The 12801-nt window shown below is 40.4% G+C and overlaps 1 protein-coding gene across 6 annotated transcripts in view; it reads left to right on the forward strand.

Annotated features, from left to right (window-relative positions):
- Positions 1 to 12801, forward strand: part of KDM4C (lysine demethylase 4C) — a 3520425-nt gene that overhangs the window by 2462487 nt on the left and 1045137 nt on the right. For all 6 annotated transcript variants that reach the window (XM_044061093.1, XM_044061091.1, XM_044061094.1 and 3 more), the window contains exon 15: positions 4810 to 4886. In XM_044061093.1, the coding sequence (XP_043917028.1) occupies positions 4810 to 4886 (77 nt within the window). The remainder of the gene's footprint in view (positions 1 to 4809; positions 4887 to 12801) is intronic.

A 12801-nucleotide genomic window follows, 5' to 3' on the forward strand; every position in this document is an offset into this window, starting at 1 on the left:
AGGCCTCCTCCTTCTCTAAGCAAAGCCCATTCTAAGTCTAAGTCTGCCCCTGCTGGTGCTAGTCCCCAGGGTCCAGCTCCCAGGAAGTACATGTTAAAGATGGCTGAAGATTTGATTACTTTAATTAGGGGTTCTATGCCCCCTGCTAAGAGGCCCAGGGTAGAGACAGAGTTGGAGGGTTTGGTTCAGTCTTCCAATGAGTCAGATTCCTCTGTAGAAGAACTTCAGGATTTCCCTCCCTATTCTGATTCGGAGGCTGAGGACACTACTCCCTCTGGCCCCTCCAGAAGATTTTTCTTTCTCTGAGACTTTGCATTCCATGAGGGAACATTTCAAATGGGAGGGCCAGGATTATTCTGATTCTCGAAAAAGGCTAAGAGAATTCTTGTTTTTGCCTCAGCATAGGCCTTTGGCTATTCCCCCTGTACTGGATGTTGTTCAGGATGTATTTTCTGAGGCTGCCCTTAACCCAGATTCTCTGCCTCCTGCCCCGTTAAACCAGATAGATACTACAGGGTTCCGGAAGCTCACAAGTACTTATATAAGAGTCCTAGGGCTGATCCAGAAATTATTACTCAAGGCCCCAAAGGTGTTAGGGCTTCTGTGGTTAGGAATCCAGTTCCTCTGGACAAGGATGCTAGGGCCCTGGATAGGTGGGGTAAAAAACTGTATACCTCTTCTACTTTGGCTATGAGAGCTTTAAATTGTCAGTTTCATATGCTCAGGTATCAAAATTATTTGCTGGGCCAATTGAAATGTAAAGTAGATGCTTTAGCTGAAGGTATTGAATGTAAGGAGCTTCAGGATTTAGTGCATGCTTCAGACCAAGTTGGTAAGCATTCTTTGTAGTGTGGTTTTGATGCTTTACAGACTTCTTCCAGGGTGGCTGCTACTAGTTCAGTTGTTCGCAGGCATGCCTGGCTTAAAGATCAGACCTTGTCGGAGCATGTTAAGGCTCGAATTATGGATGCTCCTCTGCAATCTGATGTTCTTTTTGGCCCTCCAGTAGAATCAGTTTTGAAAAAATGGAGGAAAAGCTAAGTCTATGCAGACAGTTAAGGACTTTTACAGGTTCAGCCCCTAAGTTCAGTAGGAATTGGCCTGCTAAGGGATGGTCTTTCCCCTCTTCGGATTATCAACCTAGGGGCAGGTCGAGGCGAGGTAGAGGTAGGGCTTCCTCTCAGGGCCCTGTTACTTCTAGGTCTTTGAGTTCTTCTACCCTTCTGCTGGGGAGGGCAGGGGTCAGTCCTTTCGGAAACAGACCCAATGACCTTTGTCTTCAGCTGCCAGACTCTGCCTTGCTGGCAGCTCCTCTAGGAGGAAAACTGGGACTTTTCAAAAGGAATTGGCATTTGGTTACCCAAGACAAATGGGTATTGGACATAATAAATCGAGGCTACAAATTTTATTTTCACACATTCCCTCCTTTCAAAGGTATGCCGGATGTGCCTCATCAGCAAAGACTGGAAGCACAGGCACAAATTTCTTCTCTGCTTCAGTTGGGAGCAATACAGGAAGTACCTTCTGCAGAAAGAGGCACAGGGTTTTATTCCGCCTTTTCTTAGTGCCAAAGAAAGGAAATACTTGGAGGCAAATTCTGGATTTGTCCATTCTAAACACCTTTCTGGAAATTCCAAAATTCAAGATGTTAACACTGCAACAGCTGTTACCTATGCTGGGCAAAGATCACTGGATGGTGACTCTGGATCTCAAAGAGGCCTATCTTCACATTCCTATCAGGCCCAGTTGCAGAAAATTCCTGAGATTTCGAATGGGAATTTGCATTATCAGTTCTCTGCATTGCCCTTTGGCTTGTCTACTGCCCAGGGTATTCACAAAAGTCCTGGCTCCAGTAATAGCTTTTCTCAGACTAACAGGAATTCAAATTTATCCTTATCTGGACGACTGTTTGATTCTGGCTCAAGGCAAGCACGAACTTCTTCAACATCTGCAGTATGTAATGACAGTTTTAAGTTGCCTAGGGTATTCTGTGAACGAAATAAAGTCCAGTCTAGTACCCTCACAAGAGATGTGTTTTCTGGGTGTAAGACTGAATACAGCTGCTCAGATGGCATTTCTTACCGGGACAAACAAAGAAATCTTCACCTATACTTCCAACAGCTATCAGTAATGTCCAGGCTGACTGCAAGGACAGTCCTTCAAGCCTTGGGGTTCATGGCATCTTGCATTCTAGTACTTCCCAATGCCAAACTGCATATGAGGAAGCTACAATGGTATCTCAAAAGCATTTGGACTCAACACAGCCACGATTTGGACACTGTCATTCGGATACTACCTTGCATTCAGAAAGAATTTCTGTGGTGGACTCAGGAATGTCACCTAAACAAGGGGCTCTCTGTGACCCAACCAGAGGCAAGTCAGATATTGACGACAGATGCCTCGGAGTCAGCCTGGGGAGCTCATTTCAGAGGAAAATGGATTCAAGACCTTTGGCCCAGAGCTACTTCACTTGCATATCAACATGAAAGAGATGCTGGCAGTTCAGTTTGCTTTGGAAGGATTCAAGAGCCTACTTCAACCAGGACTGGTGTTGATTCGAACAGACAACACAACTGTCATGTGGTACATCAACAAGCAGGGGGGAACTCATTCTTACCCTCTGCAGACAAGCAATGCTGTTATGGGAAACTGCTTTGAATCTGCACATCACTCTTCGAGCACAGTTTCTGCCAGGAGCACAAAATTCGTTAGCAGATGTTCTGAGCAGACAGATTGTGGATCCTCACGGATGGAGATTGGACCCTCAGGTATTTCTTCAGTTGACCAGGGCTTGGGGAACTCCAGACGTAGATCTGTTCGCTTCTCCTCTGAATTTCCAACTGCCACTGTTTTGCACAAGGCTGTTTCATCCAAAAGCCTGGAAAATAGATGCACTATCCTTCAGTTGGAGCAACCTTCACGTGTATGCTTTTCCTCCTTTGCCTCTTCTTCCAAAGGTGCTGTTGAAAGTCAGGAGGGACAAACCTTGCATGATCCTTATAGCACCGGATTGGCCTCGTCAGCATTGGTACCCTCTGTTGAGGAGCTTAATTCATGGAACACCTTGGCCATTACCACAGATTCCTCACTTATTGTCTCAGGAAAACAATCATTTTCTCAATGTCAGGGTGCAATCCCTACACCTGACAGCCTGGCATTCTGTTTTAGAGAAGGAGGGCCTTCAGCTCCCTCAACAAGTTTTGGATGTTATTTTGGAAGCCAGGCGTCCTAGTACTCGAAAAGTTTATGCTGATAAATGGAAGAGATTTTTTCTTTGGAGTTCAGCTAAAGGCTTTGATGTCAAATTGCCTAATTTGAGTTGTACATTGCAATATTTGACTATTTTATTGGACAAGGGTTTGTCCTTCTCTTCTGTAAAAGTGCATGCTGCAGCTATTTCTGCTCACTATGATTGTGACCCTCCTTTATTTTCACATCCATTGGTTAAACAGTTTCTTAGAGGGGCAAAGAATATAAGACCCCCCACGGAGGGCTCCTACCCCTACCTGGGATCTTAATTTTGTTTTGGAAAAGCTGACTCTGCCTCCTTTTGAACCTGCAACTACAGCTGAATTGAAGTTGTTGTCTTGGAAGACTGCTTTTTTATTGGCTGTTACTTCTGCTAGAAGGGTATCTGAATTACAGGCCCTCATGGCAGTGGAACCTTTTCTTATTTTTCACAAGGACAGAGTTTCCTTACGTACTAATCCTACTTTTCTGCCTAAAGTGATTTCTAATGTGGCATTGAACCAATCTATACATTTGCCTACTTTTTATGCTGACCCCCAAAATGAAGGGGAAAAAGTTTTGCATTCTTTGGATGTACATAGGCAGTTAAGGTATTATTTGTTCAGAACCAAAGAGTTTAGAAGATCTCAACAATTATTTGTTTCGTTTGCTTTGACTTCACGAGGGAAAGCTGTCTCGAAACAAACTATTTCCAAGTGGATTGGCCATTGTATTGATTTTTGTTACTCTCATCATGGAAAGGAGGTTCCAGTTGGGATCAGGCCTCATTCTACTAGGGCTACGGCCACCTCTACTGCTTTTTTGGGAGGGGTAACTACTAAAGACATTCTAGAGGCAGCTACTTGGAGTTCTGTACATACCTTTACAAAGCATTATCATTTACCTCTTTATTCTAGGTCTAGGGCTGGGTTTGCCACTGCAATCTTACAGGGCATGTTAGCAGCTCCTACTGCTATTTAGTTAGCCAGCCTCCCTTTTTTCCGTTGCTCTGGGATTCTACCCATATGTAAGGACTGCAGCAATGGGAGACGAAGAACATAGTACAGTTTTGTACCTACCATAAATGTAGATGTTCGAGGATCTCCATTGCTGCAGTCCAATTTTCCCTCCCTCCTTTCCCCCTTTTTCTTTTTAGGTTGGGGTTTGGGTGGTGTTTTTTTTTTTTGCATTCTGACGTCTGAGGCAAGAAAGACTGAGGTTATGGCGTCGGTCATGCGCATTTGTACTGGCATGTACTGACGTCAGTCTCGGCCCATGACCGACGCCGGTTCTAGCCCTTTGGTATTCGGGCCGATTGTGGACAGCGGAGTACCCATATGTAAGGACTGCAGCAGTGGAGATCCTCGAACATCTACATTTATGGTAGGTACAAAACTGTACTTTTCATTTCTACCCAGTAAAAGAATTGTAATGGAAATATAAAATATGTTTTTGCAGTAGGAGGCAGGGCAGCATTATTTAGAAGTCTTCTGTTGCACAGTCCAAAAGACACTGAGTTCAATGTGCTAGATTATTGCCATAGCCAAATAAACTGTTTTTTTTTTCTGCCTTGCATTTTAGGTTGTTATGGTGCTCCCCCACCTGAAAATTCTAAATCATGGATGTGCTGTCGTTGTAGTAATGGAGCATGGAAAGCAGTAAGTTTATGCATTCATGTATTCATTCATTCATTTTCTAGTAAACACTGCATGTCATTTATGGTTGTGGGAGAGTTTGGAGTCTATCTTTCTTACCAATAAGTGTATGGTAGAGAACCATTTCTGAATGGGATGACACTCTATGACAAGTTTTAATTTGCATATATTGGTGTTTTATACTCCTTCTGTGCCCCATTGCCTGCCAGTCATCAGCCCTACAATGACTAGTTCTGCTGTTTGTTCTCTTTTGGCCCATTTGTTCCTCAAGCAGGGCAAGAGCCAGCTATGGGTAGCCATCATCCAGGCATCCATCAGGAGTGTTTCTGCCAGGCCTACCCTTCACCATGCAGCAGCTGACCAGAGTAGCTCACAGTAACTAATACATGTGCATACCTCAGGCTACAGAATACACTACTTGATAAGCATGCCTGTGCCATGGCCTGATTACTGGCTGCTGATATTTCACCTTTGTGCTGTCATACATCCAGCTTCTGCTAGATGTCAGTACAGCAATGGCTTAGTTGCCTCTGTTACCCAGGATGGGCAAGCCAGCGTCAGCTGCTCATTCCCATTCTGCCCCACCCAGTGCTTGAGCTACTACTCAGATTCAGGACAGATGGATCATAGTTGGGGCTTTTTCCTGCTTTGTAACAAACATGGACTAATTTGCATAGATGATGTTTGTGGGAGTATATGTTCCCATGGAGGCTGAGGAACAATGAGATTTCTCAGAGAGCTGTTGTAGTACTTTGTGCTTACATTGTAACAAGATAAATAGGTTATTAGTTTTACAGATCTGATTGTCAAGCTTAACAGCTTTTCATATCACTTTTATCTGTAAGCAGATTAGAAATTTGGGGGGATGAATATGAGTGATGGAATGAGAGCGGTTTCAAATGGCATTGTTGCAAAGTTTGCCTGAACATTCATATTCCACTACATGAGAATTAATGTAGCTGCTCCTATTACATCATTTCAGTAGTGTAAGTATTGCAATAGTTATCCAAAATTCTTTTATGGAGTTCAGCAAGCAAAATCATGTTGGCTTTTAGTAATACTTTTGAAAAATACAGGAACTGACACTTCTAGCAATATAGCAGTTTAAGTCAAGACTGATTACTGCCAAGACAAACGTATGACCAACTTTGGTACAGATTAGGTAGAGAGGCTGCAAAGCTTGTTTGCACTGAATTAAATCTACAGCACGTTAACTGGTAAAGAACAGTTTCACAAAGGCCTGTTTAACTGAGACCAGTTAATCAAATAAAATGGCACTTTAGAAGTGATTGCTTTCCCTGAGATCTTTGTAACATGAGTTACAAGTAAGTGTGGGTAACCAGAACACATTAAACAAAATATTGAAAGTTACTTCTGTCATTTGGCTGCAAATTAATGTGCTTTTTTAAATGGTTATTGACTGTGCTGTATCCATGTAACATTCTATCCCTTTGTAAAATCTGCAGATTTTATTAAACAACATTCTTCATTTTTATGAACACAGAATTCATAGAATACACAGAATACATAATTATCTTCATTGCATATATAGCCCTTTTAGTAAAATATTCAGAAGAAATAGGGTCTATATTATTTAATCGAAAAGTGAATTCCGCGAACTGCATCTACATCGAAAATGCAGTTCAGCGAAATGATAATAGTAATATTGTGGTACAGTGAAGATCAGAAAATTTGCCCTTTCCTCACTGTAGTGTAATCTCGGAGTTGGTATATATAATTAGCGGGGGGGGGGCACAGCCATTCATAAGAGCGAATTCACTTAACTGTGTTTTTGATGTAGATGCAGCTCTCGGAATTCACTTTTCGATTAGATAATATAGACCCAAAGGAATATTATATGATACATTGTTGGAATGTTGTTAAAAAAGAAAGCAGCTACTATATATATATATATATATATATATATGTTTGGTGCTACACATAGAATAGTATCAGTGATTCAGGAAACATCTTTAGAGCTGTATGTTAGTAGACCAAAAACTAAAGCAAACTTCCTCGCACCTTACCTTCCCCTGCCAAATATTTTAAAATATCCTCTGAAGCTGTAACCTACCCACTTACAATTTTAATTAACAGATTGTTAGTAAATCATTCAAAACCTGTGGGAAAAATCTTACATTATTCTACTCCACAAAAGAGAGTCCCACAACTGTGTCTGTAACAGCAGGCCTATGAACATCTTACCACCACTATATTAAAAAAAAATTACTGTTTCATCTCACTGCAAATAACCAACTGTTTCCCACTCAGTATGGTTTTCATGCAGGATATAGTACAAAAACTGCCCTGCTAACTTTCTTAAACATCTATCAAGAAAAAAACTGTGATTTCTTGACTTGTTCTTCCAAGGCCTTTGCTGTATCTCATCAACTTTTTTGCCATCAACTAGCTGAAATGAATCTAACTTGGTTTTAAGACCTTTTTCCCATCGCTATAGGTGTCCCACAGGGATCTATCCTAGGACCTATTCTGTTCTCCATCTTTGGTAATAAAATGCATCCCCTACTAAATGCTGAATACTCTACATTAATAATATTACTAAACAAGCTTCAGTTCAGCCTCTGAACAACTTGAACATGCTTGAAGAATGGCTCTACTATTTGATCCAGGCGAAATTTCTGTCATTTCTTAATGCACCATCACAAATGAACTACTCACCCAAGCAAAGATGTTAGTATTTGTATTTGTCCTAGAAGTACCTTCTGACCAAAAATGTTCCTTTGATAAACATATATACTGTGTTAGTTTTACACACAGACTGCTCTGCTCATTACTGCCCACACACTTATTCTTCCATCATTACTGCACTCTTCCTCCAGTCTAACTAACATCCCTAAAACTCATTTTCACAACTTGAAAATTTTCTGTAGCAAAATTGTCAAATTTCCTGCTAATATTTCAAACAAACCCTTCCCTGTTCTGCTTCTAGAACTATTAACTGACTAGAGCTGCAACACTTAATCACTTTAAACCAACCATAAATGACACACAAAATAATTTATAAACCAGATAGCTGCTCATCACCACCAAGCTTAGTATCCGAATACAGCACCCCCCCTACAGAAACCTTCACTCTCAAATGCAGAAACTTCTACAACCTCTTTACAGTGTTTATGTTCCCAGACTATGGAACTCCATGCCACCTGACTTAAGAAATGAATCCAAATAAAAAAAAAATACCAACATGTTAAACACACACCTTCAAACAAAATAGCCATGTATCTGCATACTGAACATACTTAATAATAATAATAAAAGTACATTGTTCAATATTCACGGCAAACATCTACCATAAAATATATGACCCTGCCCTTTACACACACATCGGCATTCTCTCCCTACACTACCACACTTCCTTGTTTACTTACACTTTCTAAAGTATTTCTATAATACTTGCAATTAACACTTTACCATCTTATCATCTTACATTTCCCCAGTCAGTTTCTTCTAATTGACTTTTAATCTATTGTTTTATGTACTCTTTTTTTCCCCATCATTTCTCATATTTTTATTCTACCAATATAGTACTCTGTTTTGTACAGTTAGTATGTTATTATTATAAATGTTTTGAAGTATAATGTGTACTTGACTAAGTCTTGGAGCTTTTCTCCCCAAGCCTCAGCAGAAAATGGGCTTTGCTGAGTCAGAGTGTCCCGATCCACAAATATAAAATATGAGGTCAAAGCTTATATGGATCAGCATAATTAACCTCTGTTGCTGGATGTATACGTAGCCATTTGTTTAATACAATTATAAATACTGCAACTTTTAAATTTGTTTAATATAATTTTAAGTAAAACTTTTATATAGACTTGTACCATCATTATTCATTGCCTTATTAATATATTTCAAATGATTTATATTACACCATTCCTTTAGTTTCCCTGTCTTTATGTAAATTGTGAGTATTCGCCACTAATTTAGCTATTATGCTGTTACTACACATTACATCCCAATTTCACCTTATCAGGTTTTCTATTGTATTACTGACAGTAGTACTCAACTTATGTGAGTCTCCCTTTCTGTTTTTTCTTCTTTTTGTGCTAAATATGGAACAACTTCTCTGCTTTGTTTAGTTTATGTCTTAAAACAATATCTGAATACCCTTGGTTCAATAGCTTGCCATATTCCACTCTCATGGCTTCCTTAGAAAACATCATTGTAGACTGCTAACCTAAGAATCATAACTCTTGGGATATGCTTTTTAGCGTACCATAAATGGCAGTTATTGTAAAGTAGCATTTATTGGCATCTGCTGGTTTCTTATAGAGATTACTCTGCAGCTTGTTATTCTGCCCTCTGTATAGTATTATTCTTCCACTCATATGTCATAGAGAGGACTCAATAACTTTCTTTCGAACTGGAGACTAGATATTCCTCCCTGAAGATTTTTGAGGTACTAATCATGAAACCATAGTCCATAAAATAAGAAATAGTTTTTATAAATTCCTTATAATATACAAACCTCCTTATAGGCTGAATAACTGCATGCATTGACTGAGTCCTTCAAAGTGCCCATGGCCGTCTCCCTTTGTTGTAAATATGCCATATCTTCAAATTAAAATACATTATTTCTTAGAATGTCCTCAACATGATGTACATAAATTTATACATGTCTAATCATAATTTGTATGTTTTTTAAACATTACAGCGGTAGTTGTTGCCTCACAGCAAGAGGTTCTCCTGTTCGATTCTTGGCTGGAGTGCCTTCTGTGTGGAGTCTGTATGTCCTCCCCGCGGTCGAGTGGCCTCCGAAAGACATGCGTGAATGGGCGTGCCTTCGCTGAAGGTTGGGCGTTGGGCTGGCAACTCGGCATCATAAAAATCGACTGCCAGTCATTAGCGGACTGGAGTTCTGCTGTGGCGACCCCTAACCGGGAAAATCCAAAAAGACAAACAAACATCACCTGCCACGTCCTCATCATAGTCAGTGCTGGTGTAAAGGGAATTTATATATACTGTCACCAATACGTAACTTTTTTTGCAAATCCACAGCCCTCAATCTCAATAAACAAGTATCCTGTATCCCTAATATATAAAATATGAAACTCTTAGTTTACTTCAAATTGCATTTAATTTCAGACATTTCTGAATAAAATGCTGTCTTGCTAGATGACATAAAGTTAAGACTTAATTTCTGTTCATCTTTTGTTTATATGCTTTTCATTTATTAACTGGATAAGTGGGTTGATTTTTTTTCAGTCATGATCACAATCAGAATAAAACCTTAATGTAGAAAATTTACAGGGAAGATGAAATCATTTTAGGGAGTAAATTAAAATGCTGAAGTAACAGAAAATACAAACTGCAACAAATGCAGCACTAATTAATTAGAATCAATGAAATTAAGATGAAAACAGTAATAATGCAAATAATGTAAAAACTGTGTTGAATAGGGTATCAGAACAATGCATACATGAATATAATATAAAATGGCATACAATATGTGCATCATAGAGTACGCATTATGTATTATATATGCATTCTATACAAAATAAACCACAGATTTAAGAGTAAGCAAATATCTGTATAGTCAAAATGAAGAGAGCTAGAGCTGAAGGATGAAACTGAGTCTAAGAGTGAAAAGGTAGAGCAGAAAAAAAAGTTGGCAAAATGTTTAAGGTGTTTACCTCACAGGCAAGAGGTATAGGGTTTGATTCTCACCAAAGGAAATTAGCTAGGCTTAAAATGGACCGCATGAACAGCTAGCCTAGTATTTACCTATAAATCTATTAATGTTTTTTGTTGAGAGAAGGGAAGAAACAGCCATGTGGTGCAGCGGTTAGCATTCTTGCCTCACAGCAAGAATTTGCAGTTTGATTCTCGGCTGGAGCACCTTCTGTGCAGAGTCTGCATGTCCTCCCTGCGGTCAAGTGCGATTTAAAGATATGCAGGTAGGTGCATGTGTGTGCCTTCTCAGAAGGTTGGGCCCCAGGCTGGCTACTCAACATCTTAAAAACTCCACTGCCAATCTGTGGACCAGTGATCTGCTGTGGCGACCCCCTAACCAGGAAAAGCCGAAAGACACTGCTTATTGAGAGAAGGGAAGAAATTGGTATAGACTAATTTGAACAAAGTGGTAGTTAGGATAAAAGAAGTTCTTGCAGTGTTGGGTTAAGTGTTGATAGAAAGGGGTTCAAACATGATGTATATGAAACATGGAAAGATTAATAAAGTGACAGATTTTATTGAAAAACTGTTGCAAAAGGCTGTTATTGTGTCGTTTTGCAGAACAAAGTGGGGCAGACCATATTCCAGGTTTGGAAGTTGTACGCTGTTAGCAGTTGAGTTGAGTGAGTCTGGGTAAGGTGGCTGGCATATTGTAAACTTGCTTGCAATGGAATAAAACTTCATTGATTGCAAACTCAACATAGCTATGGAATGTGTTAATGAGAGCTATGGTTAATCCAAGTTATTTTTAGGATTCTGTTTGAGAGATGTTATGACCCCAGAGCCTTTGACTTTTTAGAGGCTAATGTTAGTGAACTACAGCAAGGCTCCAAAGAGCATTTTTTTTCTGATTTAACTATGAGTTTATGTTTGTTAAAACAAAGGCAGATGTCAAGACGTTGTTTTAAATAGGATGTGTTGAGTCTTTCTTTGAGTATGAGAAGGTATTTCTTGTAAATGACAGTATCTGATGTTGTCCTTTTCATTCTTCCTCAACAAATGGGCTACAGATCTGATCCTTGGATCTGATGTGGCCTTATACTACAGACTTTGGATCCAACTCTTGAGCTCCTCCCTGTACCCATAATGTCCTAGTCCATCCCCAATACACCGTATCTTATTTGTCGCCATCATGCATAGGCATAGGAGGATCCTATGCCTATCACGTCATACACACCAAGGACCCGCTCACCCGAGTTTATGGTGGATCCTATCTCCCCTCTGCTCCACTCTGCTTTTATGCAGACACTTAAAAAGCATTCCAGACCTCAGTTCACTACATTCTCCATCAGGTCCACCAGGAGTCTTTCTAAAGCAGATGTGGATAGGATGATGTGAAAGTTCCTCAGAGCTCAGATCCAGATGGGGGGTTATATTGGCTCTGTCTCCCAGTGAATCTATGAGCCTTCCTGCCACTGCCCATACAATTTTATCTCCTTCTCTGAACCATCCTTCACTTTCAAAGTCCCAGAATTCAACAGTCTGAGAGCTTCGACTTCTTCGACTCCGACAACATCCCTGACTAGTTCTGCTTCTATGCCTTCAGATTTGGACAAGTCAAAGTGTGAGTGTCTGATCCATGGAACCATGGTCTACTCAGATGATGTTGGACCCATCCCTGCCCTTCAAAGCCTCAGCGTTAGACAGCTCAAGTTCAGTTCCCTCTTTAAAGCAGTGATCAGGTCAGAGTCATGATCTGCCTGTGCTGGACTGTTCAGCTTCAGTGCGGCTGGCCATGGCTTCTCCGGGTCCGCCTGCCTTCGAGATGGTGGAAACAGTCGTTTCTCATTCTAGGGATTCAATCTGACATCCTCCCTCATATCCTATCCCTCATACCTCTATGGTTCAGAGTTCTGATTCAATCAGACCGCCTACATAGGGACAGTCTGTTCCACCTAGCTTCCAGTCAGTTTCTGTTGAAGAACTTTCCTGCTCTTTCAGATACCTCCACAGAATGTCCCTCAAGGAAGTCCACTGCAACAGAACGTGCATGAGGGGGAACATTTCCCCTTTGGAATATCTCACTGAAGATACTGATTTCACGGCAGGGGGAGGATCCCCCAAATCAAAGTCTGGTGATGTCTCATTTGGAGACATTTTAGAGATGCTTAAGGAGAAAGGTGTTTGGTCCACCGATAATCATTCTCCTGAGGAATCAGTATTTTTGGGGCTTTTAGTACTGGCTCATCTACATCTTGGGTGACTCCCTGGCTGATGAGCTCATCAA

Source organism: Protopterus annectens, chromosome 2.part0 (assembly GCF_019279795.1).
Source record: "Protopterus annectens isolate FY-2018-M chromosome 2.part0, PAN1.0, whole genome shotgun sequence".
Classification (NCBI taxonomy): domain Eukaryota; kingdom Metazoa; phylum Chordata; order Ceratodontiformes; family Protopteridae; genus Protopterus; species Protopterus annectens.